Source organism: Manis javanica, chromosome 4, assembly GCF_040802235.1.
Source record: "Manis javanica isolate MJ-LG chromosome 4, MJ_LKY, whole genome shotgun sequence".
Lineage (NCBI taxonomy): Eukaryota > Metazoa > Chordata > Mammalia > Pholidota > Manidae > Manis > Manis javanica.
The window spans coordinates 160,487,602-160,513,607 of NC_133159.1; the positions used below are offsets into that span (position 1 = coordinate 160,487,602).

Genomic DNA, 26,006 nt, shown 5'->3' on the forward strand with positions numbered 1-26,006 from the left:
TCTCATCACAGGCAGGAAGAGGTAACAGTGATGCTTGTCTCATGTCTCAGCTCTATGTCAGCTGCATTAGATAGAGCGAGTCTCAAGGTCAGCCCAGATTCAGAGCACGTGGCATGAACTCACTTTGCCACGGGGCGTTAGCTCTGTGAGTCCTTTCTGGCTCTCTGGCTTTATCTGATCAACCCCCTAAGTTCTTGGTGAGCGTCCCCCTCTTTGCATCGCACTTATATCGGTCTTCGTGCCTAACACCTTCGTCTCCAAAAGGGGAACCTATAGACCTGCCTTGCACATGTCTCCAAGCACTAAAGGTAACATGTGTGAAGCATCCAGTGGCAATACGAGCAGCAGTAGGCAGCCCAGGACACGTGAGTTCCTCCTCGCGTCCACCCAGACCCCCAGCAGGAAGCAGCAGCCAGCAAGCTCGGTGTGGGCACTCTCTTCAGAACATGCCATGCACACAGTGTCACCAGCTGACACGTGTCCTGGGCACTGACCTGGTTAACTCAGCAGAGTTAGCTCTCCTGCTCCCAAGGAGGTGATCCAAGCCCCAAACTCTTCTATTCCTTTCAGAGCCCGAATCACACCCTACCTCCCTGAATCTCAGGCAGCATCGTTAGTTCAGGGCCCAACGCGCCAGCCTTCTCTGCTGGCTCCTGTGAATGCACAGGTTCCTCACTTTCGTCTTTCCCACATCGTTCAGATTCTGCTGGATTATTAACTTCGTTTCCCTCCAGTGCCTCAGATGTCCCTCACAAAACACAGGAAGCCGTTTTGTCCCCTTAGCTGGTTCAGAGGTTACGGATTACTCAGTGTCATCCACGCCCATTGCATAGCTTCTCAGTCCCCAACTTTGCCCGTACTGAATTTCCTTCCTAACATTTTGATCAGGTGGAAGAATGGCCTTAAAGTTGGGGGGCATAATATGCCTGGCAGAAAATTACTTAATTCCTCCTTTGGTGTCTATAGGTTCTCATCCCAAGGAGGCCATACAAGAATACGGTTTGCATGATGCCCAAGAACACATGTCATTAGATGGCCTCCTTGTCATGAGGAACCTGGATTCTTACCAATGTTTGGTGCAGATGAATTTCAGGGAGTGGCTGGACAGCACGTGAGGCCAGGAAAGGCTCCCTGCATTCAGAAGAGCTCCCAAATGCAGAAGAGCTCCTACTGGTCCAACATTAGTTGCTGTTCCTGAGCTGTAAGACACCAGTTGGGCAGGAACTTTGGACACAGGTATCATCTGCGTATACAAGAGAATAGGACTTCCGTTGTTCAAGAAGAAACTCATGTTAATGTTTTGCTCATGCTCCGTCCCAGGGTTCGTTCTGACTTGTCTTGACCAATAAACTTTAAGTACCCTTGAACAGAGGACAGCCTTGGTTGTCCATCTGTCCATATCGGCTACATAACATGACACTGTGAAATTTTCTCATATGGAAAAGGGAGAGAGTAATTTTTATGGGGACTGTATGAGGCTCAGAATGCACAATGCATATGCTGTTGCACATGTATGTAAGTTCATATGTCTGGAATGCTGTACAATAAGACAAAACAAAATGTGGCATGTATGATGGTACAGGATTTATTAAGAATAATGGGGGACACACCCTACATCTAGGGCGATAATTCCAAGAGATCATAAGAGGCAGAAAGCTGGATACAAGAACTGGGAGTACATGGGAAAAGAAAGCATGACTGAGAGATTTTCAACAGTGGCAGAAACGTGTGTAAAAGCTCTAAGGATATGTTTTCCCAAGTCACTTAGAAGGAGAGGAAGAAGATCTTGACGGCAGAGTCAGAGCAGAGACCAACACTCCATGTCGAGGATGCACGAAGCTGCCACACGATTCACAAGATCTAAGGACCAAGAGAATCGGGGCGAAGCACGCCACACTCCCTCAAGCTGGTTCACACGCTAAACAGGCAGATGAGTAAAGCAACTTTGGCGAGAGCGTGCTGCCTTCCAGTACGTTTGTAAGTGGATTTGTTGGCAAATGGCAGGTCAATGTTGTGGGCAGATGACTGTTCTTGGTCGGGCAATCAGCAGCAGGAAGGCTGGCAGCAGGCGGTCTGACAGCACACCGGGCGGCAGCAAGGCTGGCAGCAGCTGGATCCACAGCTCTGTGGCAGGCAGCCAGGCAGGCTGCAGCAGGTGGGCCGGTAGCAGGTTCTGTGGCAGTACACGGGTCCAGAGCACACTGGCTGGCAGCAGGTGGATCCACAGCAGGTCTGTCCACAGCCACTAGGCCCACAGCAGGAGGGCTGGCAGCAGGGGGTCACACAAGTCGGCCGGCAGCAGGTGGTCCTGCAGCAGCTGGTTTGACAGCAGGTTGGGCGGCAGCAAGGCTGGCAGCAGCTGGACCCACAGCCACTAGACCCACAGCAGGTGGGCTGGCAGCAGGAGGTCACACAAGTCGGCCGGCAGCAGGTGGTCCTGCAGCAGCTGGTTTGACAGCAGGTTGGGCGGCAGCAAGGCTGGCAGCAGCTGGACCCACAGCCACTAGACCCACAGCAGGTGGGCTGGCAGCAGGAGGTCACACAAGTCGGCCGGCAGCAGGTGGTCCTGCAGCAGCTGGTTTGACAGCAGGTTGGGCGGCAGCAAGGCTGGCAGCAGCTGGACCCACAGCAGGTCTGTCCACAGCCAATGGACCCACAGCAGGAGGGCTGGCAGCAGGGAGTGCTGCAGCAGGTGGGCTGGCAGCAAGGGGAGCAGCACGACTGGCACATCGTGTTACGATAGAGGGGGGCTCTTGCTCACAGGTGAGTTTTTCGGATTCTGATGACTCCTTGTGTTCTGGAGCTTTTTATAGTCCAGACCCCCCAAAATTTGGACCAATGACAAGGACTTTGCTTGTTGTTGTTTATATTGTTTTCCGTAGCCACTAGGGAATTGTGAAAGAGGAAGAAGTTGTTCCCTCTTATGAATTTTTAGCAAGTAAGTGTTTCATGTGTTTCTTAATTGAGAATAACTCACAGCAACTCTTTCCAGGATCAAGGAAGGTGGTCGCCTCATCAGCATCGTTCCTGTAATGATCACAATCAGATCACGTGATGCAGTTCCCACTGGCCGACGGAGGGTCAGAGCACTTGTCTCTCCAGATTTCTTCCTTGGTTGTACTTAGAGTGGGACGTGTTCCTGCAGAGGGGCACCATGCTGATATGTTCAGAGTCACAAACTGCATGCACGCCCGAGTCCAAGTCTGTTTCCCCACAGAAGCCTGATTCAGGACCACTACCCGTATCTATCCGTAGCATCCACCCCACCTGCGTACCCTGTTCTACCAGAGGCACTTGGGTAGAGGGTGTTTGGCACAACGTCTTTCATATGGCAGGGCAGAACCGAAGCAGTTGGACAGAAGCAGTGGGACAGTGGCACTAAGAAAGCGTCTTTTTCAATCCTGGGTGAACAACAGTCCTAATGCTTCCAGAACTAAGGGGTTTCCCAGGAAGTGAGACTTGCAGTTGAAGTTTGGGCAGACAAGGATGAATTGGAGACTCTAGCCCAAACATGGAGAGAAAGCACCCTCAAGTGACCTCATGTCACTGACAGTACGTTCATTGCGCCATTGTGCTGTCTTCTTTCTTCTCTATCTGTCTCTGTCTCTCTCTGTCTCTGTCTCTCTCTCTGTCTCTCTCTGTCTCTCTCTCTGTCTCTCTCTGTCTCTCTCCCTTTGCCTCTCTCCTTTCCCTGTCTTTTGATGTCTCTTGTTCTTTCTATGTTTCTTTTTCTATTTAGCTTTCTGTCTGTCTCCCTTCCTTCCTTCCTCCTTCCCTACGTTTTGTCTCCCTCCTCCTCCTCCTCCTCCTTATATTCCTCCTCCACGTCCTTCTTCAAAAAATTGTGGCTGTCCACCACACTGAAGTTGCAAATATTCGATCCGAGTGGAGAAACTCTTAGATTACAGATGGTGTTTTTAATACCCTACACCTATGTCTTGGATCTCAGTATGTTCAGGCTAATTTCTGTCTGTCAGATCCACTTCTCTGTGCCTGTGGGCTCTTTTCATCCAGCAGCACAAAGTCGTGCTCTGTCTGTGTGCCACGCTGAGAAAAACACTCCTCCAGTGCTTCTTTAGAGTTGGCTTATAGAGACTCCAGCTTCCTTGTTCCTCAATTAGGATCATCCCCAAATGAGTGTCTTCCGTCATTTCTCATAGTATCCCTCCAGTGTAAGCGTCAGCTGCCCACTGTGATGCTGGCTCATGACCGCCCTTCCCGCTCTCACTTCCCCACTGCACTACCGCTATGGACCACACTCCCCAGACCATGACATGCACTTGAACCTTTTCTCCACAGTAACTTCTGGGAGGAAGCAAACTATGACATCAGCGTCTTCCGTTTCCACACCTTTGCAGGGCTGTTGAGTTGTTCTCCTCTGTTCTTGTCCCCACCGCAACAAAGACTTGAAGGGCAGAGACACGGTAGTGAAGCGGTGTGCAAGTTTTCTTTGAGTACACTCTAAGTGAGGAACGGGCCAGAGTTGAGGGAGATGAAGGCACGTTTACTTGAATAAGGTCGAGATTAAGGAAAAAAGGGGGAGGAAAAGGAGGCTCATTGAACCGCTGCTTGGCACAGGGCATAATCCCTTGCCAACTTCTAAAGCCACACTCACCTGCCGTCCAGTGCCCGCTTGAGTCTGCATGGCAAGGGAACTAAGTCTCTGCCCGTGGGGGAGCCTGAGAGCCCTGCATTCAATGAGATTATGTCCTGAGAACGTCCTAAAGATCAAGAAAGGAGATTTTCAGGCAGGCTACTACGGAGTATGATCGTATTGCTGCAGTTGCGTCTCGGCAACCCAGGCGATGGGAATTCGCAAGCCCAAATCACAGCTCTCCGTAGCCCCTCCCTGCTTACTTGGAGTAGGACAGAGAGAGGGACACACTGGAAGAAAGGCGAGTGCGGGCAGCCTCAGAGAGGCGGCACTCTTAAGGGCTTCGGATTCTGTCTCTCAAGGCTTTCAAGAACAGGATAAAGGTAAACGGATGGGGGGGTTGGGTTGATGTGTAGGCTTGATGTGAGGGTTCAACTCGTCTATCTTCAGTGAGGGACACTATGTCCACATCCACGGTCAGTCCTCCAGGAAATTCTGTATGTTAAGCTTAACACAATGGATTTATTGATCCTGTTCCTCTCCAAGATACTCGTTAGGTGACCCGCAAGGACTGGGAATATATCAACTAAGACTGCTTGCCGTGCCTTAGGATAGGTAGATTTCTGACTACCAGAGAACATCTTAGGAATCTCACCTCCTAACTCCCTGGTTTTTGAAGTGGAATCTTAGCCTACGATGGCGCCCCTCCTGTTCTTCCTGCCCTGTTTATCTCAGCATTTCTCATCACAGGCAGGAAGAGGTAACAGTGATGCTTGTCTCATGTCTCAGCTCTATGTCAGCTGCATTAGATAGAGCGAGTCTCAAGGTCAGCCCAGATTCAGAGCACGTGGCATGAACTCACTTTGCCACGGGGCGTTAGCTCTGTGAGTCCTTTCTGGCTCTCTGGCTTTATCTGATCAACCCCCTAAGTTCTTGGTGAGCGTCCCCCTCTTTGCATCGCACTTATATCGGTCTTCGTGCCTAACACCTTCGTCTCCAAAAGGGGAACCTATAGACCTGCCTTGCACATGTCTCCAAGCACTAAAGGTAACATGTGTGAAGCATCCAGTGGCAATACGAGCAGCAGTAGGCAGCCCAGGACACGTGAGTTCCTCCTCGCGTCCACCCAGACCCCCAGCAGGAAGCAGCAGCCAGCAAGCTCGGTGTGGGCACTCTCTTCAGAACATGCCATGCACACAGTGTCACCAGCTGACACGTGTCCTGGGCACTGACCTGGTTAACTCAGCAGAGTTAGCTCTCCTGCTCCCAAGGAGGTGATCCAAGCCCCAAACTCTTCTATTCCTTTCAGAGCCCGAATCACACCCTACCTCCCTGAATCTCAGGCAGCATCGTTAGTTCAGGGCCCAACGCGCCAGCCTTCTCTGCTGGCTCCTGTGAATGCACAGGTTCCTCACTTTCGTCTTTCCCACATCGTTCAGATTCTGCTGGATTATTAACTTCGTTTCCCTCCAGTGCCTCAGATGTCCCTCACAAAACACAGGAAGCCGTTTTGTCCCCTTAGCTGGTTCAGAGGTTACGGATTACTCAGTGTCATCCACGCCCATTGCATAGCTTCTCAGTCCCCAACTTTGCCCGTACTGAATTTCCTTCCTAACATTTTGATCAGGTGGAAGAATGGCCTTAAAGTTGGGGGGCATAATATGCCTGGCAGAAAATTACTTAATTCCTCCTTTGGTGTCTATAGGTTCTCATCCCAAGGAGGCCATACAAGAATACGGTTTGCATGATGCCCAAGAACACATGTCATTAGATGGCCTCCTTGTCATGAGGAACCTGGATTCTTACCAATGTTTGGTGCAGATGAATTTCAGGGAGTGGCTGGACAGCACGTGAGGCCAGGAAAGGCTCCCTGCATTCAGAAGAGCTCCCAAATGCAGAAGAGCTCCTACTGGTCCAACATTAGTTGCTGTTCCTGAGCTGTAAGACACCAATTGGGCAGGAACTTTGGACACAGGTATCATCTGCGTATACAAGAGAATAGGACTTCCGTTGTTCAAGAAGAAACTCATGTTAATGTTTTGCTCATGCTCCGTCCCAGGGTTCGTTCTGACTTGTCTTGACCAATAAACTTTAAGTACCCTTGAACAGAGGACAGCCTTGGTTGTCCATCTGTCCATATCGGCTACATAACATGACACTGTGAAATTTTCTCATATGGAAAAGGGAGAGAGTAATTTTTATGGGGACTGTATGAGGCTCAGAATGCACAATGCATATGCTGTTGCACATGTATGTAAGTTCATATGTCTGGAATGCTGTACAATAAGACAAAACAAAATGTGGCATGTATGATGGTACAGGATTTATTAAGAATAATGGGGGACACACCCTACATCTAGGGCGATAATTCCAAGAGATCATAAGAGGCAGAAAGCTGGATACAAGAACTGGGAGTACATGGGAAAAGAAAGCATGACTGAGAGATTTTCAACAGTGGCAGAAACGTGTGTAAAAGCTCTAAGGATATGTTTTCCCAAGTCACTTAGAAGGAGAGGAAGAAGATCTTGACGGCAGAGTCAGAGCAGAGACCAACACTCCATGTCGAGGATGCACGAAGCTGCCACACGATTCACAAGATCTAAGGACCAAGAGAATCGGGGCGAAGCACGCCACACTCCCTCAAGCTGGTTCACACGCTAAACAGGCAGATGAGTAAAGCAACTTTGGCGAGAGCGTGCTGCCTTCCAGTACGTTTGTAAGTGGATTTGTTGGCAAATGGCAGGTCAATGTTGTGGGCAGATGACTGTTCTTGGTCGGGCAATCAGCAGCAGGAAGGCTGGCAGCAGGCGGTCTGACAGCAGACCGGGCGGCAGCAAGGCTGGCAGCAGCTGGATCCACAGCTCTGTGGCAGGCAGCCAGGCAGGCTGCAGCAGGTGGGCCGGTAGCAGGTTCTGTGGCAGTACACGGGTCCAGAGCACACTGGCTGGCAGCAGGTGGATCCACAGCAGGTCTGTCCACAGCCACTAGGCCCACAGCAGGAGGGCTGGCAGCAGGGGGTCACACAAGTCGGCCGGCAGCAGGTGGTCCTGCAGCAGCTGGTTTGACAGCAGGTTGGGCGGCAGCAAGGCTGGCAGCAGCTGGACCCACAGCCACTAGACCCACAGCAGGTGGGCTGGCAGCAGGAGGTCACACAAGTCGGCCGGCAGCAGGTGGTCCTGCAGCAGCTGGTTTGACAGCAGGTTGGGCGGCAGCAAGGCTGGCAGCAGCTGGACCCACAGCCACTAGACCCACAGCAGGTGGGCTGGCAGCAGGAGGTCACACAAGTCGGCCGGCAGCAGGTGGTCCTGCAGCAGCTGGTTTGACAGCAGGTTGGGCGGCAGCAAGGCTGGCAGCAGCTGGACCCACAGCAGGTCTGTCCACAGCCAATGGACCCACAGCAGGAGGGCTGGCAGCAGGGAGTGCTGCAGCAGGTGGGCTGGCAGCAAGGGGAGCAGCACGACTGGCACATCGTGTTACGATAGAGGGGGGCTCTTGCTCACAGGTGAGTTTTTCGGATTCTGATGACTCCTTGTGTTCTGGAGCTTTTTATAGTCCAGACCCCCCAAAATTTGGACCAATGACAAGGACTTTGCTTGTTGTTGTTTATATTGTTTTCCGTAGCCACTAGGGAATTGTGAAAGAGGAAGAAGTTGTTCCCTCTTATGAATTTTTAGCAAGTAAGTGTTTCATGTGTTTCTTAATTGAGAATAACTCACAGCAACTCTTTCCAGGATCAAGGAAGGTGGTCGCCTCATCAGCATCGTTCCTGTAATGATCACAATCAGATCACGTGATGCAGTTCCCACTGGCCGACGGAGGGTCAGAGCACTTGTCTCTCCAGATTTCTTCCTTGGTTGTACTTAGAGTGGGACGTGTTCCTGCAGAGGGGCACCATGCTGATATGTTCAGAGTCACAAACTGCATGCACGCCCGAGTCCAAGTCTGTTTCCCCACAGAAGCCTGATTCAGGACCACTACCCGTATCTATCCGTAGCATCCACCCCACCTGCGTACCCTGTTCTACCAGAGGCACTTGGGTAGAGGGTGTTTGGCACAACGTCTTTCATATGGCAGGGCAGAACCGAAGCAGTTGGACAGAAGCAGTGGGACAGTGGCACTAAGAAAGCGTCTTTTTCAATCCTGGGTGAACAACAGTCCTAATGCTTCCAGAACTAAGGGGTTTCCCAGGAAGTGAGACTTGCAGTTGAAGTTTGGGCAGACAAGGATGAATTGGAGACTCTAGCCCAAACATGGAGAGAAAGCACCCTCAAGTGACCTCATGTCACTGACAGTACGTTCATTGCGCCATTGTGCTGTCTTCTTTCTTCTCTATCTGTCTCTGTCTCTCTCTGTCTCTGTCTCTCTCTCTGTCTCTCTCTGTCTCTCTCTCTGTCTCTCTCTGTCTCTCTCCCTTTGCCTCTCTCCTTTCCCTGTCTTTTGATGTCTCTTGTTCTTTCTATGTTTCTTTTTCTATTTAGCTTTCTGTCTGTCTCCCTTCCTTCCTTCCTCCTTCCCTACGTTTTGTCTCCCTCCTCCTCCTCCTCCTCCTTATATTCCTCCTCCACGTCCTTCTTCAAAAAATTGTGGCTGTCCACCACACTGAAGTTGCAAATATTCGATCCGAGTGGAGAAACTCTTAGATTACAGATGGTGTTTTTAATACCCTACACCTATGTCTTGGATCTCAGTATGTTCAGGCTAATTTCTGTCTGTCAGATCCACTTCTCTGTGCCTGTGGGCTCTTTTCATCCAGCAGCACAAAGTCGTGCTCTGTCTGTGTGCCACGCTGAGAAAAACACTCCTCCAGTGCTTCTTTAGAGTTGGCTTATAGAGACTCCAGCTTCCTTGTTCCTCAATTAGGATCATCCCCAAATGAGTGTCTTCCGTCATTTCTCATAGTATCCCTCCAGTGTAAGCGTCAGCTGCCCACTGTGATGCTGGCTCATGACCGCCCTTCCCGCTCTCACTTCCCCACTGCACTACCGCTATGGACCACACTCCCCAGACCATGACATGCACTTGAACCTTTTCTCCACAGTAACTTCTGGGAGGAAGCAAACTATGACATCAGCGTCTTCCGTTTCCACACCTTTGCAGGGCTGTTGAGTTGTTCTCCTCTGTTCTTGTCCCCACCGCAACAAAGACTTGAAGGGCAGAGACACGGTAGTGAAGCGGTGTGCAAGTTTTCTTTGAGTACACTCTAAGTGAGGAACGGGCCAGAGTTGAGGGAGATGAAGGCACGTTTACTTGAATAAGGTCGAGATTAAGGAAAAAAGGGGGAGGAAAAGGAGGCTCATTGAACCGCTGCTTGGCACAGGGCATAATCCCTTGCCAACTTCTAAAGCCACACTCACCTGCCGTCCAGTGCCCGCTTGAGTCTGCATGGCAAGGGAACTAAGTCTCTGCCCGTGGGGGAGCCTGAGAGCCCTGCATTCAATGAGATTATGTCCTGAGAACGTCCTAAAGATCAAGAAAGGAGATTTTCAGGCAGGCTACTACGGAGTATGATCGTATTGCTGCAGTTGCGTCTCGGCAACCCAGGCGATGGGAATTCGCAAGCCCAAATCACAGCTCTCCGTAGCCCCTCCCTGCTTACTTGGAGTAGGACAGAGAGAGGGACACACTGGAAGAAAGGCGAGTGCGGGCAGCCTCAGAGAGGCGGCACTCTTAAGGGCTTCGGATTCTGTCTCTCAAGGCTTTCAAGAACAGGATAAAGGTAAACGGATGGGGGGGTTGGGTTGATGTGTAGGCTTGATGTGAGGGTTCAACTCGTCTATCTTCAGTGAGGGACACTATGTCCACATCCACGGTCAGTCCTCCAGGAAATTCTGTATGTTAAGCTTAACACAATGGATTTATTGATCCTGTTCCTCTCCAAGATACTCGTTAGGTGACCCGCAAGGACTGGGAATATATCAACTAAGACTGCTTGCCGTGCCTTAGGATAGGTAGATTTCTGACTACCAGAGAACATCTTAGGAATCTCACCTCCTAACTCCCTGGTTTTTGAAGTGGAATCTTAGCCTACGATGGCGCCCCTCCTGTTCTTCCTGCCCTGTTTATCTCAGCATTTCTCATCACAGGCAGGAAGAGGTAACAGTGATGCTTGTCTCATGTCTCAGCTCTATGTCAGCTGCATTAGATAGAGCGAGTCTCAAGGTCAGCCCAGATTCAGAGCACGTGGCATGAACTCACTTTGCCACGGGGCGTTAGCTCTGTGAGTCCTTTCTGGCTCTCTGGCTTTATCTGATCAACCCCCTAAGTTCTTGGTGAGCGTCCCCCTCTTTGCATCGCACTTATATCGGTCTTCGTGCCTAACACCTTCGTCTCCAAAAGGGGAACCTATAGACCTGCCTTGCACATGTCTCCAAGCACTAAAGGTAACATGTGTGAAGCATCCAGTGGCAATACGAGCAGCAGTAGGCAGCCCAGGACACGTGAGTTCCTCCTCGCGTCCACCCAGACCCCCAGCAGGAAGCAGCAGCCAGCAAGCTCGGTGTGGGCACTCTCTTCAGAACATGCCATGCACACAGTGTCACCAGCTGACACGTGTCCTGGGCACTGACCTGGTTAACTCAGCAGAGTTAGCTCTCCTGCTCCCAAGGAGGTGATCCAAGCCCCAAACTCTTCTATTCCTTTCAGAGCCCGAATCACACCCTACCTCCCTGAATCTCAGGCAGCATCGTTAGTTCAGGGCCCAACGCGCCAGCCTTCTCTGCTGGCTCCTGTGAATGCACAGGTTCCTCACTTTCGTCTTTCCCACATCGTTCAGATTCTGCTGGATTATTAACTTCGTTTCCCTCCAGTGCCTCAGATGTCCCTCACAAAACACAGGAAGCCGTTTTGTCCCCTTAGCTGGTTCAGAGGTTACGGATTACTCAGTGTCATCCACGCCCATTGCATAGCTTCTCAGTCCCCAACTTTGCCCGTACTGAATTTCCTTCCTAACATTTTGATCAGGTGGAAGAATGGCCTTAAAGTTGGGGGGCATAATATGCCTGGCAGAAAATTACTTAATTCCTCCTTTGGTGTCTATAGGTTCTCATCCCAAGGAGGCCATACAAGAATACGGTTTGCATGATGCCCAAGAACACATGTCATTAGATGGCCTCCTTGTCATGAGGAACCTGGATTCTTACCAATGTTTGGTGCAGATGAATTTCAGGGAGTGGCTGGACAGCACGTGAGGCCAGGAAAGGCTCCCTGCATTCAGAAGAGCTCCCAAATGCAGAAGAGCTCCTACTGGTCCAACATTAGTTGCTGTTCCTGAGCTGTAAGACACCAATTGGGCAGGAACTTTGGACACAGGTATCATCTGCGTATACAAGAGAATAGGACTTCCGTTGTTCAAGAAGAAACTCATGTTAATGTTTTGCTCATGCTCCGTCCCAGGGTTCGTTCTGACTTGTCTTGACCAATAAACTTTAAGTACCCTTGAACAGAGGACAGCCTTGGTTGTCCATCTGTCCATATCGGCTACATAACATGACACTGTGAAATTTTCTCATATGGAAAAGGGAGAGAGTAATTTTTATGGGGACTGTATGAGGCTCAGAATGCACAATGCATATGCTGTTGCACATGTATGTAAGTTCATATGTCTGGAATGCTGTACAATAAGACAAAACAAAATGTGGCATGTATGATGGTACAGGATTTATTAAGAATAATGGGGGACACACCCTACATCTAGGGCGATAATTCCAAGAGATCATAAGAGGCAGAAAGCTGGATACAAGAACTGGGAGTACATGGGAAAAGAAAGCATGACTGAGAGATTTTCAACAGTGGCAGAAACGTGTGTAAAAGCTCTAAGGATATGTTTTCCCAAGTCACTTAGAAGGAGAGGAAGAAGATCTTGACGGCAGAGTCAGAGCAGAGACCAACACTCCATGTCGAGGATGCACGAAGCTGCCACACGATTCACAAGATCTAAGGACCAAGAGAATCGGGGCGAAGCACGCCACACTCCCTCAAGCTGGTTCACACGCTAAACAGGCAGATGAGTAAAGCAACTTTGGCGAGAGCGTGCTGCCTTCCAGTACGTTTGTAAGTGGATTTGTTGGCAAATGGCAGGTCAATGTTGTGGGCAGATGACTGTTCTTGGTCGGGCAATCAGCAGCAGGAAGGCTGGCAGCAGGCGGTCTGACAGCAGACCGGGCGGCAGCAAGGCTGGCAGCAGCTGGATCCACAGCTCTGTGGCAGGCAGCCAGGCAGGCTGCAGCAGGTGGGCCGGTAGCAGGTTCTGTGGCAGTACACGGGTCCAGAGCACACTGGCTGGCAGCAGGTGGATCCACAGCAGGTCTGTCCACAGCCACTAGGCCCACAGCAGGAGGGCTGGCAGCAGGGGGTCACACAAGTCGGCCGGCAGCAGGTGGTCCTGCAGCAGCTGGTTTGACAGCAGGTTGGGCGGCAGCAAGGCTGGCAGCAGCTGGACCCACAGCCACTAGACCCACAGCAGGTGGGCTGGCAGCAGGAGGTCACACAAGTCGGCCGGCAGCAGGTGGTCCTGCAGCAGCTGGTTTGACAGCAGGTTGGGCGGCAGCAAGGCTGGCAGCAGCTGGACCCACAGCCACTAGACCCACAGCAGGTGGGCTGGCAGCAGGAGGTCACACAAGTCGGCCGGCAGCAGGTGGTCCTGCAGCAGCTGGTTTGACAGCAGGTTGGGCGGCAGCAAGGCTGGCAGCAGCTGGACCCACAGCAGGTCTGTCCACAGCCAATGGACCCACAGCAGGAGGGCTGGCAGCAGGGAGTGCTGCAGCAGGTGGGCTGGCAGCAAGGGGAGCAGCACGACTGGCACATCGTGTTACGATAGAGGGGGGCTCTTGCTCACAGGTGAGTTTTTCGGATTCTGATGACTCCTTGTGTTCTGGAGCTTTTTATAGTCCAGACCCCCCAAAATTTGGACCAATGACAAGGACTTTGCTTGTTGTTGTTTATATTGTTTTCCGTAGCCACTAGGGAATTGTGAAAGAGGAAGAAGTTGTTCCCTCTTATGAATTTTTAGCAAGTAAGTGTTTCATGTGTTTCTTAATTGAGAATAACTCACAGCAACTCTTTCCAGGATCAAGGAAGGTGGTCGCCTCATCAGCATCGTTCCTGTAATGATCACAATCAGATCACGTGATGCAGTTCCCACTGGCCGACGGAGGGTCAGAGCACTTGTCTCTCCAGATTTCTTCCTTGGTTGTACTTAGAGTGGGACGTGTTCCTGCAGAGGGGCACCATGCTGATATGTTCAGAGTCACAAACTGCATGCACGCCCGAGTCCAAGTCTGTTTCCCCACAGAAGCCTGATTCAGGACCACTACCCGTATCTATCCGTAGCATCCACCCCACCTGCGTACCCTGTTCTACCAGAGGCACTTGGGTAGAGGGTGTTTGGCACAACGTCTTTCATATGGCAGGGCAGAACCGAAGCAGTTGGACAGAAGCAGTGGGACAGTGGCACTAAGAAAGCGTCTTTTTCAATCCTGGGTGAACAACAGTCCTAATGCTTCCAGAACTAAGGGGTTTCCCAGGAAGTGAGACTTGCAGTTGAAGTTTGGGCAGACAAGGATGAATTGGAGACTCTAGCCCAAACATGGAGAGAAAGCACCCTCAAGTGACCTCATGTCACTGACAGTACGTTCATTGCGCCATTGTGCTGTCTTCTTTCTTCTCTATCTGTCTCTGTCTCTCTCTGTCTCTGTCTCTCTCTCTGTCTCTCTCTGTCTCTCTCTCTGTCTCTCTCTGTCTCTCTCCCTTTGCCTCTCTCCTTTCCCTGTCTTTTGATGTCTCTTGTTCTTTCTATGTTTCTTTTTCTATTTAGCTTTCTGTCTGTCTCCCTTCCTTCCTTCCTCCTTCCCTACGTTTTGTCTCCCTCCTCCTCCTCCTCCTCCTTATATTCCTCCTCCACGTCCTTCTTCAAAAAATTGTGGCTGTCCACCACACTGAAGTTGCAAATATTCGATCCGAGTGGAGAAACTCTTAGATTACAGATGGTGTTTTTAATACCCTACACCTATGTCTTGGATCTCAGTATGTTCAGGCTAATTTCTGTCTGTCAGATCCACTTCTCTGTGCCTGTGGGCTCTTTTCATCCAGCAGCACAAAGTCGTGCTCTGTCTGTGTGCCACGCTGAGAAAAACACTCCTCCAGTGCTTCTTTAGAGTTGGCTTATAGAGACTCCAGCTTCCTTGTTCCTCAATTAGGATCATCCCCAAATGAGTGTCTTCCGTCATTTCTCATAGTATCCCTCCAGTGTAAGCGTCAGCTGCCCACTGTGATGCTGGCTCATGACCGCCCTTCCCGCTCTCACTTCCCCACTGCACTACCGCTATGGACCACACTCCCCAGACCATGACATGCACTTGAACCTTTTCTCCACAGTAACTTCTGGGAGGAAGCAAACTATGACATCAGCGTCTTCCGTTTCCACACCTTTGCAGGGCTGTTGAGTTGTTCTCCTCTGTTCTTGTCCCCACCGCAACAAAGACTTGAAGGGCAGAGACACGGTAGTGAAGCGGTGTGCAAGTTTTCTTTGAGTACACTCTAAGTGAGGAACGGGCCAGAGTTGAGGGAGATGAAGGCACGTTTACTTGAATAAGGTCGAGATTAAGGAAAAAAGGGGGAGGAAAAGGAGGCTCATTGAACCGCTGCTTGGCACAGGGCATAATCCCTTGCCAACTTCTAAAGCCACACTCACCTGCCGTCCAGTGCCCGCTTGAGTCTGCATGGCAAGGGAACTAAGTCTCTGCCCGTGGGGGAGCCTGAGAGCCCTGCATTCAATGAGATTATGTCCTGAGAACGTCCTAAAGATCAAGAAAGGAGATTTTCAGGCAGGCTACTACGGAGTATGATCGTATTGCTGCAGTTGCGTCTCGGCAACCCAGGCGATGGGAATTCGCAAGCCCAAATCACAGCTCTCCGTAGCCCCTCCCTGCTTACTTGGAGTAGGACAGAGAGAGGGACACACTGGAAGAAAGGCGAGTGCGGGCAGCCTCAGAGAGGCGGCACTCTTAAGGGCTTCGGATTCTGTCTCTCAAGGCTTTCAAGAACAGGATAAAGGTAAACGGATGGGGGGGTTGGGTTGATGTGTAGGCTTGATGTGAGGGTTCAACTCGTCTATCTTCAGTGAGGGACACTATGTCCACATCCACGGTCAGTCCTCCAGGAAATTCTGTATGTTAAGCTTAACACAATGGATTTATTGATCCTGTTCCTCTCCAAGATACTCGTTAGGTGACCCGCAAGGACTGGGAATATATCAACTAAGACTGCTTGCCGTGCCTTAGGATAGGTAGATTTCTGACTACCAGAGAACATCTTAGGAATCTCACCTCCTAACTCCCTGGTTTTTGAAGTGGAATCTTAGCCTACGATGGCGCCCCTCCTGTTCTTCCTGCCCTGTTTATCTCAGCATTTCTCATCACAGGCAGGAAGAGGTAACAGTGATGCTTGTCTCATGTCTCAGCTCTATGTCAGCTGCATTAGATAGAGCGAGTCTCAAGGTCAGCCCAGATTCAGAGCACGTGGCATGAACTCACTTTGCCACGGGGCGTTAGCTCTGTGAGTCCTTTCTGGCTCTCTGGCTTTATCTGATCAACCCCCTAAGTTCTTGGTGAGCGTCCCCCTCTTTGCATCGCACTTATATCGGTCTTCGTGCCTAACACCTTCGTCTCCAAAAGGGGAACCTATAGACCTGCCTTGCACATGTCTCCAAGCACTAAAGGTAACATGTGTGAAGCATCCAGTGGCAATACGAGCAGCAGTAGGCAGCCCAGGACACGTGAGTTCCTCCTCGCGTCCACCCAGACCCCCAGCAGGAAGCAGCAGCCAGCAAGCTCGGTGTGGGCACTCTCTTCAGAACATGCCATGCACACAGTGTCACCAGCTGACACGTGTCCTGGGCACTGACCTGGTTAACTCAGCAGAGTTAGCTCTCCTGCTCCCAAGGAGGTGATCCAAGCCCCAAACTCTTCTATTCCTTTCAGAGCCCGAATCACACCCTACCTCCCTGAATCTCAGGCAGCATCGTTAGTTCAGGGCCCAACGCGCCAGCCTTCTCTGCTGGCTCCTGTGAATGCACAGGTTCCTCACTTTCGTCTTTCCCACATCGTTCAGATTCTGCTGGATTATTAACTTCGTTTCCCTCCAGTGCCTCAGATGTCCCTCACAAAACACAGGAAGCCGTTTTGTCCCCTTAGCTGGTTCAGAGGTTACGGATTACTCAGTGTCATCCACGCCCATTGCATAGCTTCTCAGTCCCCAACTTTGCCCGTACTGAATTTCCTTCCTAACATTTTGATCAGGTGGAAGAATGGCCTTAAAGTTGGGGGGCATAATATGCCTGGCAGAAAATTACTTAATTCCTCCTTTGGTGTCTATAGGTTCTCATCCCAAGGAGGCCATACAAGAATACGGTTTGCATGATGCCCAAGAACACATGTCATTAGATGGCCTCCTTGTCATGAGGAACCTGGATTCTTACCAATGTTTGGTGCAGATGAATTTCAGGGAGTGGCTGGACAGCACGTGAGGCCAGGAAAGGCTCCCTGCATTCAGAAGAGCTCCCAAATGCAGAAGAGCTCCTACTGGTCCAACATTAGTTGCTGTTCCTGAGCTGTAAGACACCAATTGGGCAGGAACTTTGGACACAGGTATCATCTGCGTATACAAGAGAATAGGACTTCCGTTGTTCAAGAAGAAACTCATGTTAATGTTTTGCTCATGCTCCGTCCCAGGGTTCGTTCTGACTTGTCTTGACCAATAAACTTTAAGTACCCTTGAACAGAGGACAGCCTTGGTTGTCCATCTGTCCATATCGGCTACATAACATGACACTGTGAAATTTTCTCATATGGAAAAGGGAGAGAGTAATTTTTATGGGGACTGTATGAGGCTCAGAATGCACAATGCATATGCTGTTGCACATGTATGTAAGTTCATATGTCTGGAATGCTGTACAATAAGACAAAACAAAATGTGGCATGTATGATGGTACAGGATTTATTAAGAATAATGGGGGACACACCCTACATCTAGGGCGATAATTCCAAGAGATCATAAGAGGCAGAAAGCTGGATACAAGAACTGGGAGTACATGGGAAAAGAAAGCATGACTGAGAGATTTTCAACAGTGGCAGAAACGTGTGTAAAAGCTCTAAGGATATGTTTTCCCAAGTCACTTAGAAGGAGAGGAAGAAGATCTTGACGGCAGAGTCAGAGCAGAGACCAACACTCCATGTCGAGGATGCACGAAGCTGCCACACGATTCACAAGATCTAAGGACCAAGAGAATCGGGGCGAAGCACGCCACACTCCCTCAAGCTGGTTCACACGCTAAACAGGCAGATGAGTAAAGCAACTTTGGCGAGAGCGTGCTGCCTTCCAGTACGTTTGTAAGTGGATTTGTTGGCAAATGGCAGGTCAATGTTGTGGGCAGATGACTGTTCTTGGTCGGGCAATCAGCAGCAGGAAGGCTGGCAGCAGGCGGTCTGACAGCAGACCGGGCGGCAGCAAGGCTGGCAGCAGCTGGATCCACAGCTCTGTGGCAGGCAGCCAGGCAGGCTGCAGCAGGTGGGCCGGTAGCAGGTTCTGTGGCAGTACACGGGTCCAGAGCACACTGGCTGGCAGCAGGTGGATCCACAGCAGGTCTGTCCACAGCCACTAGGCCCACAGCAGGAGGGCTGGCAGCAGGGGGTCACACAAGTCGGCCGGCAGCAGGTGGTCCTGCAGCAGCTGGTTTGACAGCAGGTTGGGCGGCAGCAAGGCTGGCAGCAGCTGGACCCACAGCCACTAGACCCACAGCAGGTGGGCTGGCAGCAGGAGGTCACACAAGTCGGCCGGCAGCAGGTGGTCCTGCAGCAGCTGGTTTGACAGCAGGTTGGGCGGCAGCAAGGCTGGCAGCAGCTGGACCCACAGCCACTAGACCCACAGCAGGTGGGCTGGCAGCAGGAGGTCACACAAGTCGGCCGGCAGCAGGTGGTCCTGCAGCAGCTGGTTTGACAGCAGGTTGGGCGGCAGCAAGGCTGGCAGCAGCTGGACCCACAGCAGGTCTGTCCACAGCCAATGGACCCACAGCAGGAGGGCTGGCAGCAGGGAGTGCTGCAGCAGGTGGGCTGGCAGCAAGGGGAGCAGCACGACTGGCACATCGTGTTACGATAGAGGGGGGCTCTTGCTCACAGGTGAGTTTTTCGGATTCTGATGACTCCTTGTGTTCTGGAGCTTTTTATAGTCCAGACCCCCCAAAATTTGGACCAATGACAAGGACTTTGCTTGTTGTTGTTTATATTGTTTTCCGTAGCCACTAGGGAATTGTGAAAGAGGAAGAAGTTGTTCCCTCTTATGAATTTTTAGCAAGTAAGTGTTTCATGTGTTTCTTAATTGAGAATAACTCACAGCAACTCTTTCCAGGATCAAGGAAGGTGGTCGCCTCATCAGCATCGTTCCTGTAATGATCACAATCAGATCACGTGATGCAGTTCCCACTGGCCGACGGAGGGTCAGAGCACTTGTCTCTCCAGATTTCTTCCTTGGTTGTACTTAGAGTGGGACGTGTTCCTGCAGAGGGGCACCATGCTGATATGTTCAGAGTCACAAACTGCATGCACGCCCGAGTCCAAGTCTGTTTCCCCACAGAAGCCTGATTCAGGACCACTACCCGTATCTATCCGTAGCATCCACCCCACCTGCGTACCCTGTTCTACCAGAGGCACTTGGGTAGAGGGTGTTTGGCACAACGTCTTTCATATGGCAGGGCAGAACCGAAGCAGTTGGACAGAAGCAGTGGGACAGTGGCACTAAGAAAGCGTCTTTTTCAATCCTGGGTGAACAACAGTCCTAATGGTTCCAGTACTAAGGGGTTTCCCAGGAAGTGAGACTTGCAGTTGAAGTTTGGGCAGACAAGGATGAATTGGAGACTCTAGCCCAAACATTTAGAGAAAGCACCCTCAAGTGACCTCATGTCACTGACAGTACGTTCATTGTGCCATTGTTCTGTCTTCTTTGTTTCTGTAGCTCTTTCTCTCTCTCTGTCTTTCTTTCTTTCCTTATTTCCTTCTTTCCATCCGTCTTTGTTTCTTTCTGTCTAAATCTCTCTCCCTCTCTCTATCTTTCCTTCCCCCTCTCTTTCTTCTTTTCTGTCTCTTTTTATGTCTCTTTTTCTTTCTGTTTCTTTGTCTATTTCCCTTTCTCTCTGTCTCCCTTCTTTCCTTCCTCCTTCCCTAAGATTTGTCTCTCTCTTCCTCCTCCTCCTCCTTCTTCTAAAACTTGTGACATCCTATTCAAAATTAGTTTCCCTGTAGTACCAGGGACACTTCCATGGAAGATATTTAGCACATTGTTTTTCACAAGCAGATCCTCGTGAAAGCGGGAGAAAAGGAGCAGGAGCAATACCCTGGTTGCTAACAGCAACCATCAATGGTGGCAGTCAGCAAGATTCCATCCGTATGTTCTAGCTGGGTCAGTGTTCTTGGGGGAGCAGTCTGAACCTGCACATAATTTCTTTTATTAAGTTTGACAAAGAGATTAGATGTGGTCATAGTCGAGGCATATTTAAATTTGCAAATTTATACATTTTAACAAATGTGAAAATTGTGAGCCATAATTTCTTAAAATTTTTCTTCCCCAGGTGGGGCGGGGCCAGGATGGCGGCATGAGTAGAGCAGTGGAAATCTCCTCCCAAAAACACATAGAGCTATGAAAATATAACAAAGAAAAATCTTCCTAAAATAGAGACCACAGGACACAGGACAACATCCAGACCACATCCACACCTGCAAGAACCCAGCGCCTTGCTGGGTAAGATACAAGCCCCGGCCCGGCGGGACCCGAGCGCCCCTGCACCCGGCTCCCAGCGGGTGGAAAGAAACTGGAGCGGTTTTTTTTTTTTTGTTGAGTGCTTTTTGGAAGCCTTAAAGGGACAGGGACCCCGTTGCTAGGGAGGCAGGGTGGCGGGACCGGTGAGCGGGTGCCTGGGACCGGCACCTGAGGACAAAGATTATCCCGCATTTTTCCCTGCAGGACCAGTGGGCGGGTGCCTGAGAGCGGTACTTGAGGACGGAGGAAATCGCGTGTTTTTCCCCTTTTTTTTTCTCTTTTTGGCGAGCACTTTTTGGAACCCTTAAAGGGACACGGACCCTTGTGCTAGGGAGGCAGAGCAGCAGGACCGGTGAGCGGGTGTCTGGGACTGGCACCTGAGGACAAAGAATATCGCGCGTTTTCCCCTGTGGGACCCGTGGGCGGGTGGCTGAGACCAGCACTTGAGTACGGAGGAAATTCAGCTTTTTTCCCCTTTTTTTTTTCTCTTTTTGTCGAGTGCTTTTTGGAAGCCTTAAAGGGACAGGGACCCCGGTGCTAGGAAGGCAGGGCGGCGGGACTGGTGAGCGGGCGCCTGGGACCGGCGCCTGAGGACAAAGAATATCACGCGTTTTTCCCTGCGGGACCAGTGGGCACGTGCTTTTTGGAAGCGTTGAAGGGACAGGGACCCTGGTGCTAGGGAGACAGGGCAGCAGGACCAGTGAGCGGGTGCTTGGGACCGGCGCCTGAGGAAAAAAAAAAAAACGCGTGTTTTTACCTTTTTTTTTTTTTTCTGTTCCCTCTCTCATTGTTGCTGTTGTTGTTTTGATTTGGAGAGTGCTTTTTGGAAGTCTTAAAGGGGCAGGATAGGTCACTTAGACCAGACGCAGGGAATCTGGGGATCTCTGGGCACTCCAACCCCCTGGGCAGCAGGCAGCACAGAGGCCCGTTAAGGAGATAAATAGCCTCCCGGCCGCTCACCCTCCAATGGGGCTCCACCATTTTGGAGGAGCAGCCCCAGCCAGGCCACGCCCACAGCAACAGTGGAGATAAACCCCATAGCAACAGGGCAGGAAGCAGAAGCCCTGTCTGCACACAGCTGCCCAGCACAAGCCACTAGTGGTCGCTATTCTCCCAGGAGAGGAAGGCCACAAACCAACAAGAAGGGAAGCTCTTCCAGCGATCACTTGTACCAGCTCTGCAAACTGTCTCTATCACCATGAAAAGGCAAAACTACAGGCAGACAAAGATCACAGAGACAACACCTGAGAAGGAGACAGACCTAACCAGTCCTCCTGAAAAAGAATTCAAAATAAAAATCATGAACATGCTGACAGAGATGCAGAGAAAAATGCAAGAGCAGTGGGATGAAGTCCGGAAGGAGATCACAGATGTCAGGAAGGAGATCACAGAAGTGAAACAATCCCTGGAAGGATTTATAAGCAGAATGGATAAGATGCAAGAGGCCATTGATGGAATAGAAGCCAGAAAATAGGAACGTATAGAAAATAGGAACATAGAGAGAGATAAAAGGATCCCCAGGAATGAAACAACACTAAGAGAACTATGTGACCAAGCCAAAAGGAATAATATTCATATTATAGGGGTACCAGAAGAAGAAGAAAGAGGAAAAGGGATAGAAAGTCTCTTTGAAGAAATAATTGCTGAAAACTTCCCCAAACTGGGGGAGGAAATAATCGAACAGACCATGGAATTACACAGAACCCCCAACAGAAAGGATCCAAGGAGGACAACACCAAGACACATAGTAATTAAAATGGCAAGGATCAAGGACAAGGAAAGAGTTTTAAAGGCAGCTAGAGAGAAAAAGGTCACCTATAAAGGAAAACCCATCAGGCTAATATCAGACTTCTCAACAGAAACCCTACAGGCCAGAAGAGAATGGCATGATATACTTAATGTAATGAAACAGAAGGGCCTTGAACCAAGGATACTGTATCCAGCACGACTATCATTTAAATATGATGGCAGGATTAAACAATTCCCAGACAAGCAAAAGCTGAGGGAATTTGCTTCCCACAAACCACCTCTACAGGGCATCCTACAGGGACTGCTCTAAATGGGAGCACTCCTAAAAAGAGCACAGAACAAAACACACAACATATGAAAAATGGAGGAGGAGGAATAAGAAGGGAGAGAAGAAAAGAATCTCCAGACAGTGTATATAACAGCTCAATAAGCGAGCTAAGTTAGGCAGTAAGATACTAAAGAAGCTAACCTTGAACCTTTGGTAAGCACGAATCTAAAGCCTGCAATGGCAATAAGTACATATCTCTCAATAGTCACCCTAAATGTAAATGGACTTAATGCACCAATCAAAAGACATAGAGTAATAGAATGGATAAAAAAGCAAGACCCATCTATATGCTGCTTACAAGAAACTCACCTTAAACCCAAAGATAAGCATAGACTAAAAGCCAAGGGATGGAAAAACATATTTCAGGCAAACAACAGTGAGAAGAAAGCAGGGGTTGCAGTACTAATATCAGACAAAATAGACTTCAAAACAAAGAAAGTAACAAGAGATAAAGAAGGATACTACATAATGATAAAGGGCTCAGTCCAAAAAGAGGATATAACCATTCTAAATATATATGCACCCAATACAGGAGCACCAGCATATGTGAAGCAAATACTAACAGAACTAAAGAGGGAAATAGACTGCAATGCATTCATTGTAGGAGACTCCAACACACCACTCACCCCAAAGGATAGATCCACCGGGCAGAAAATAAGTAAGGACACACAGGCACTGAACAACACACTAGAACAGATGGACCTAATAGACATCTATAGAACTCTACATCCAAAAGCAACAGGATATACATTCTTCTCAAGTGCACATGGAACATTCTCCAGAATAGACCACATACTAGCTCACAAAAAGAGCCTCAGTAAATTCCAAAATATTGAAATTCTACCAACCAATTTTTCAGACCACAAAGGTATGAAAGTAGAAATAAATTCTACAAAGAAAACAAAAAGGCTCACAAACACATGGAGGCTTAACAACATGCTACTAAATAATCAATGGATCAATGAACAAATCAAAATAGAGATCAAGGAATATATAGAAACAAATGACAACAACAACACTAAGCCCCAACTTCTGTGGGATGCAGCAAAAGCAGTCTTAAGAGGAAAGTATATAGCAATCCAGGCACACTTGAAGAAGGAAGAACAATCCCAAATGAATAGTCTAACATCACAATTATCGAAACTGGAAAAAGAAGAACAAATGAGGCCTAAAGTCAGCAGAAGGAGGGACATAATAAAGATCAGAGAAGAAATAAACAAAATTGAGAAGAATAAAACAATAGCAAAAATCAATGAAACCAAGAGCTGGTTCTTCGAGAAAATAAACAAAATAGATAAGCCTCTAGCCCAACTTATTAAGAGAAAAAGAGAGTCAACACAAATCAACATAATCAGAAATGAGAATGGAAAAATCACGACAGACTCCACAGAAATACAAAGAATTATTAAAGACTACTATGAAAACCTATATGCCAACAAGCTGGAAAACCTAGAAGAAATGGACAACTTCCTAGAAAAATACAACCTCCCAAGACTGACCAAGGAAGAAACACAAAAGTTAAACAAACCAATTTCGAGCAAAGAAATTGAAATGGTAATCAAAAAACTATCCAAGAACAAAACCCCGGGCCAGACGGATTTACCTCGGAATTTTATCAGACACACAGAGAAGACATAATACCCATTCTCCTTAAAGTGTTCCAAAAAATAGAAGAAGAGGGAATACTCCCAAACTCATTCTATGAAGCCAACATCACCCTAATACCAAAACCAGGTAAAGACCCCACCAAAAAAGAAAATTACAGACCAATATCCCTGATGAATGTAGATGCAAAAATACTCAATAAAATATTAGCAAACAGAATTCAACAGTGTATCAAAAGGATCATACACCATGACCAAGTGGGATTCATCCCAGGGATGCAAGGATGGTACAACATTTGAAAATCCATCAACATCATCCGCCACATCAACAAAAAGAAAGACAAAAACCACATGATCATCTCCATAGATGCTGAAAAAGCATTTGACAAAATTCAACATCCATTCATGATAAAAACTATCAGCAAAATGGGAATAGAGGGCAAATACCTCAACATAATAAAGGCCATATATGATAAACCCACAGCCAGCATTATACTGAACAGTGAGAAGCTGAAAGCATTTCCTCTGAGATCGGGAACCAGACAGGGATGCCCACTCTCCCCACTGTTATTTAACATAGTACTGGAGGTCCTAGCCACGGCAATCAGACAAAACAAAGAAATACAAGGAATCCAGATTGGTAAAGAAGAAGTTAAACTGTCACTATTTGCAGATGATATGATACTGTACATAAAACACCCTAAAGACTCCACTCCAAAACTACTAGAACTGATATCGGAATACAGCAAAGTTGCAGGATACAAAATTAACACACAGAAATCTGTAGCTTTCCTATACACTAACAATGAATCAATAGAAAGAGAAATCAGGAAAACAATTCCATTCACCATTGCATCAAAAAGAATAAAATACCTAGGAATAAACCTAACCAAAGAAGTGAAAGACTTATACTCTGAAAACTACAAGTCACTCTTAAGAGAAATTAAAGGGGACACTAATAAATGGAAATTCATCCCATGCTCATGGCTAGGAAGAATTAATATCATCAAAATGGCCATCCTGCCCAAAGCAATATACAAATTTGATGCAATCCCTCTCAAATTACCAGCAACATTCTTCAAGGAATTGGAACAAATAATTCAAAAATTCATATGAAAACACCAAAGACCCCGAATAGCCAAAGCAATCCTGAAAAAGAAGAATAAAGTAGGGGGGATCTCACTCCCCAACTTCAAGCTCTACTACAAAGCCATAGTAATCAAGACAATTTGGTACTGGCACAAGAATAGAGCCACAGACCAGTGGAACAGATTAGAGACCCCAGAAATTAACCCAAACATATATGGTCAATTAATATTTGATAAAGGAGCCATGGACATACAATGGCAAAATGACAGTCTCTTCAACAGATGGTGCTGGCAAAACTGGACAGCTACATGTAGGAGAATGAAACTGGACCATTGTCTAACCCCATATACAAAGGTAAACTCAAAATGGATCAAAGACCTGAATGTAAATCATGAAACCATTAAACTCTTGGAAAAAAACATAGGCAAAAACCTCTTAGACATAAACATGAGTGACCTCTTCTTGAACATATCTCCCCGGGCAAGGAACACAACAGCAAAAATGAGCAAGTGGGACTACATTAAGCTGAAAAGCTTCTGTACAGCGAAAGACACCATCAATAGAACAAAAAGGAACCCTACAGTATGGGAGAATATATTTGAAAATGACAGATCCGATAAAGGCTTGACGTCCAGAATATATAAAGAGCTCACACGCCTCAACAAACAAAAAACAACCCAATTAAAAAATGGGCAGAGGAACTGAACAGACAGTTCTCTAAAAAAGAAATACAGATGGCCAAGAGACACATGAAAAGATGCTCCACATTGCTAATTATCAGAGAAATACAAATTAAAACTACAATGAGGTATCACCTCACACCAGTAAGGATAGCTGCCAT

At 48.6% G+C, this 26,006-nt stretch overlaps 4 protein-coding genes across 4 annotated transcripts; all 4 read right to left on the reverse strand.

The window, feature by feature from the left end:
- Positions 1-1,569: 1,569 nt before the first annotated feature.
- Positions 1,570-3,898, reverse strand: LOC140849137 (uncharacterized). Its single transcript, XM_073235583.1, has one exon. The coding sequence runs from the start codon at positions 2,728-2,730 to the stop codon at positions 2,044-2,046; it is 687 nt and encodes a 228-aa protein (XP_073091684.1). The 5' UTR covers positions 2,731-3,898; the 3' UTR covers positions 1,570-2,043.
- A 3,004-nt stretch (positions 3,899-6,902) lies between these two features.
- Positions 6,903-9,131, reverse strand: LOC140849134 (uncharacterized). The gene has a single exon (XM_073235580.1). It carries the CDS (start codon positions 8,061-8,063, stop codon positions 7,377-7,379), a length of 687 nt encoding a protein of 228 aa, XP_073091681.1. The 5' UTR covers positions 8,064-9,131; the 3' UTR covers positions 6,903-7,376.
- Positions 9,132-12,235: 3,104 nt separating this feature from the next.
- On the reverse strand, positions 12,236-14,464 carry LOC140849135 (uncharacterized). The gene has a single exon (XM_073235581.1). It carries the CDS (start codon positions 13,394-13,396, stop codon positions 12,710-12,712), a length of 687 nt encoding a protein of 228 aa, XP_073091682.1. The 5' UTR covers positions 13,397-14,464; the 3' UTR covers positions 12,236-12,709.
- Positions 14,465-17,568: 3,104 nt separating this feature from the next.
- LOC140849136 (uncharacterized) lies at positions 17,569-19,383 on the reverse strand. Its single transcript, XM_073235582.1, has one exon. It carries the CDS (start codon positions 18,727-18,729, stop codon positions 18,043-18,045), a length of 687 nt encoding a protein of 228 aa, XP_073091683.1. The 5' UTR covers positions 18,730-19,383; the 3' UTR covers positions 17,569-18,042.
- Positions 19,384-26,006: the final 6,623 nt, after the last annotated feature.

What these genes read in the sequence shown, in the direction of transcription:
- LOC140849135 (XM_073235581.1), bottom strand. Translation starts at nt 13,396, where the DNA reads ATGTGCCAGTCGTGCTGCTCCCCTTGCTGCCAGCCCACCTGCTGCAGC.
- LOC140849137 (XM_073235583.1), bottom strand. Translation starts at nt 2,730, where the DNA reads ATGTGCCAGTCGTGCTGCTCCCCTTGCTGCCAGCCCACCTGCTGCAGC.
- LOC140849136 (XM_073235582.1), bottom strand. Translation starts at nt 18,729, where the DNA reads ATGTGCCAGTCGTGCTGCTCCCCTTGCTGCCAGCCCACCTGCTGCAGC.
- LOC140849134 (XM_073235580.1), bottom strand. Translation starts at nt 8,063, where the DNA reads ATGTGCCAGTCGTGCTGCTCCCCTTGCTGCCAGCCCACCTGCTGCAGC.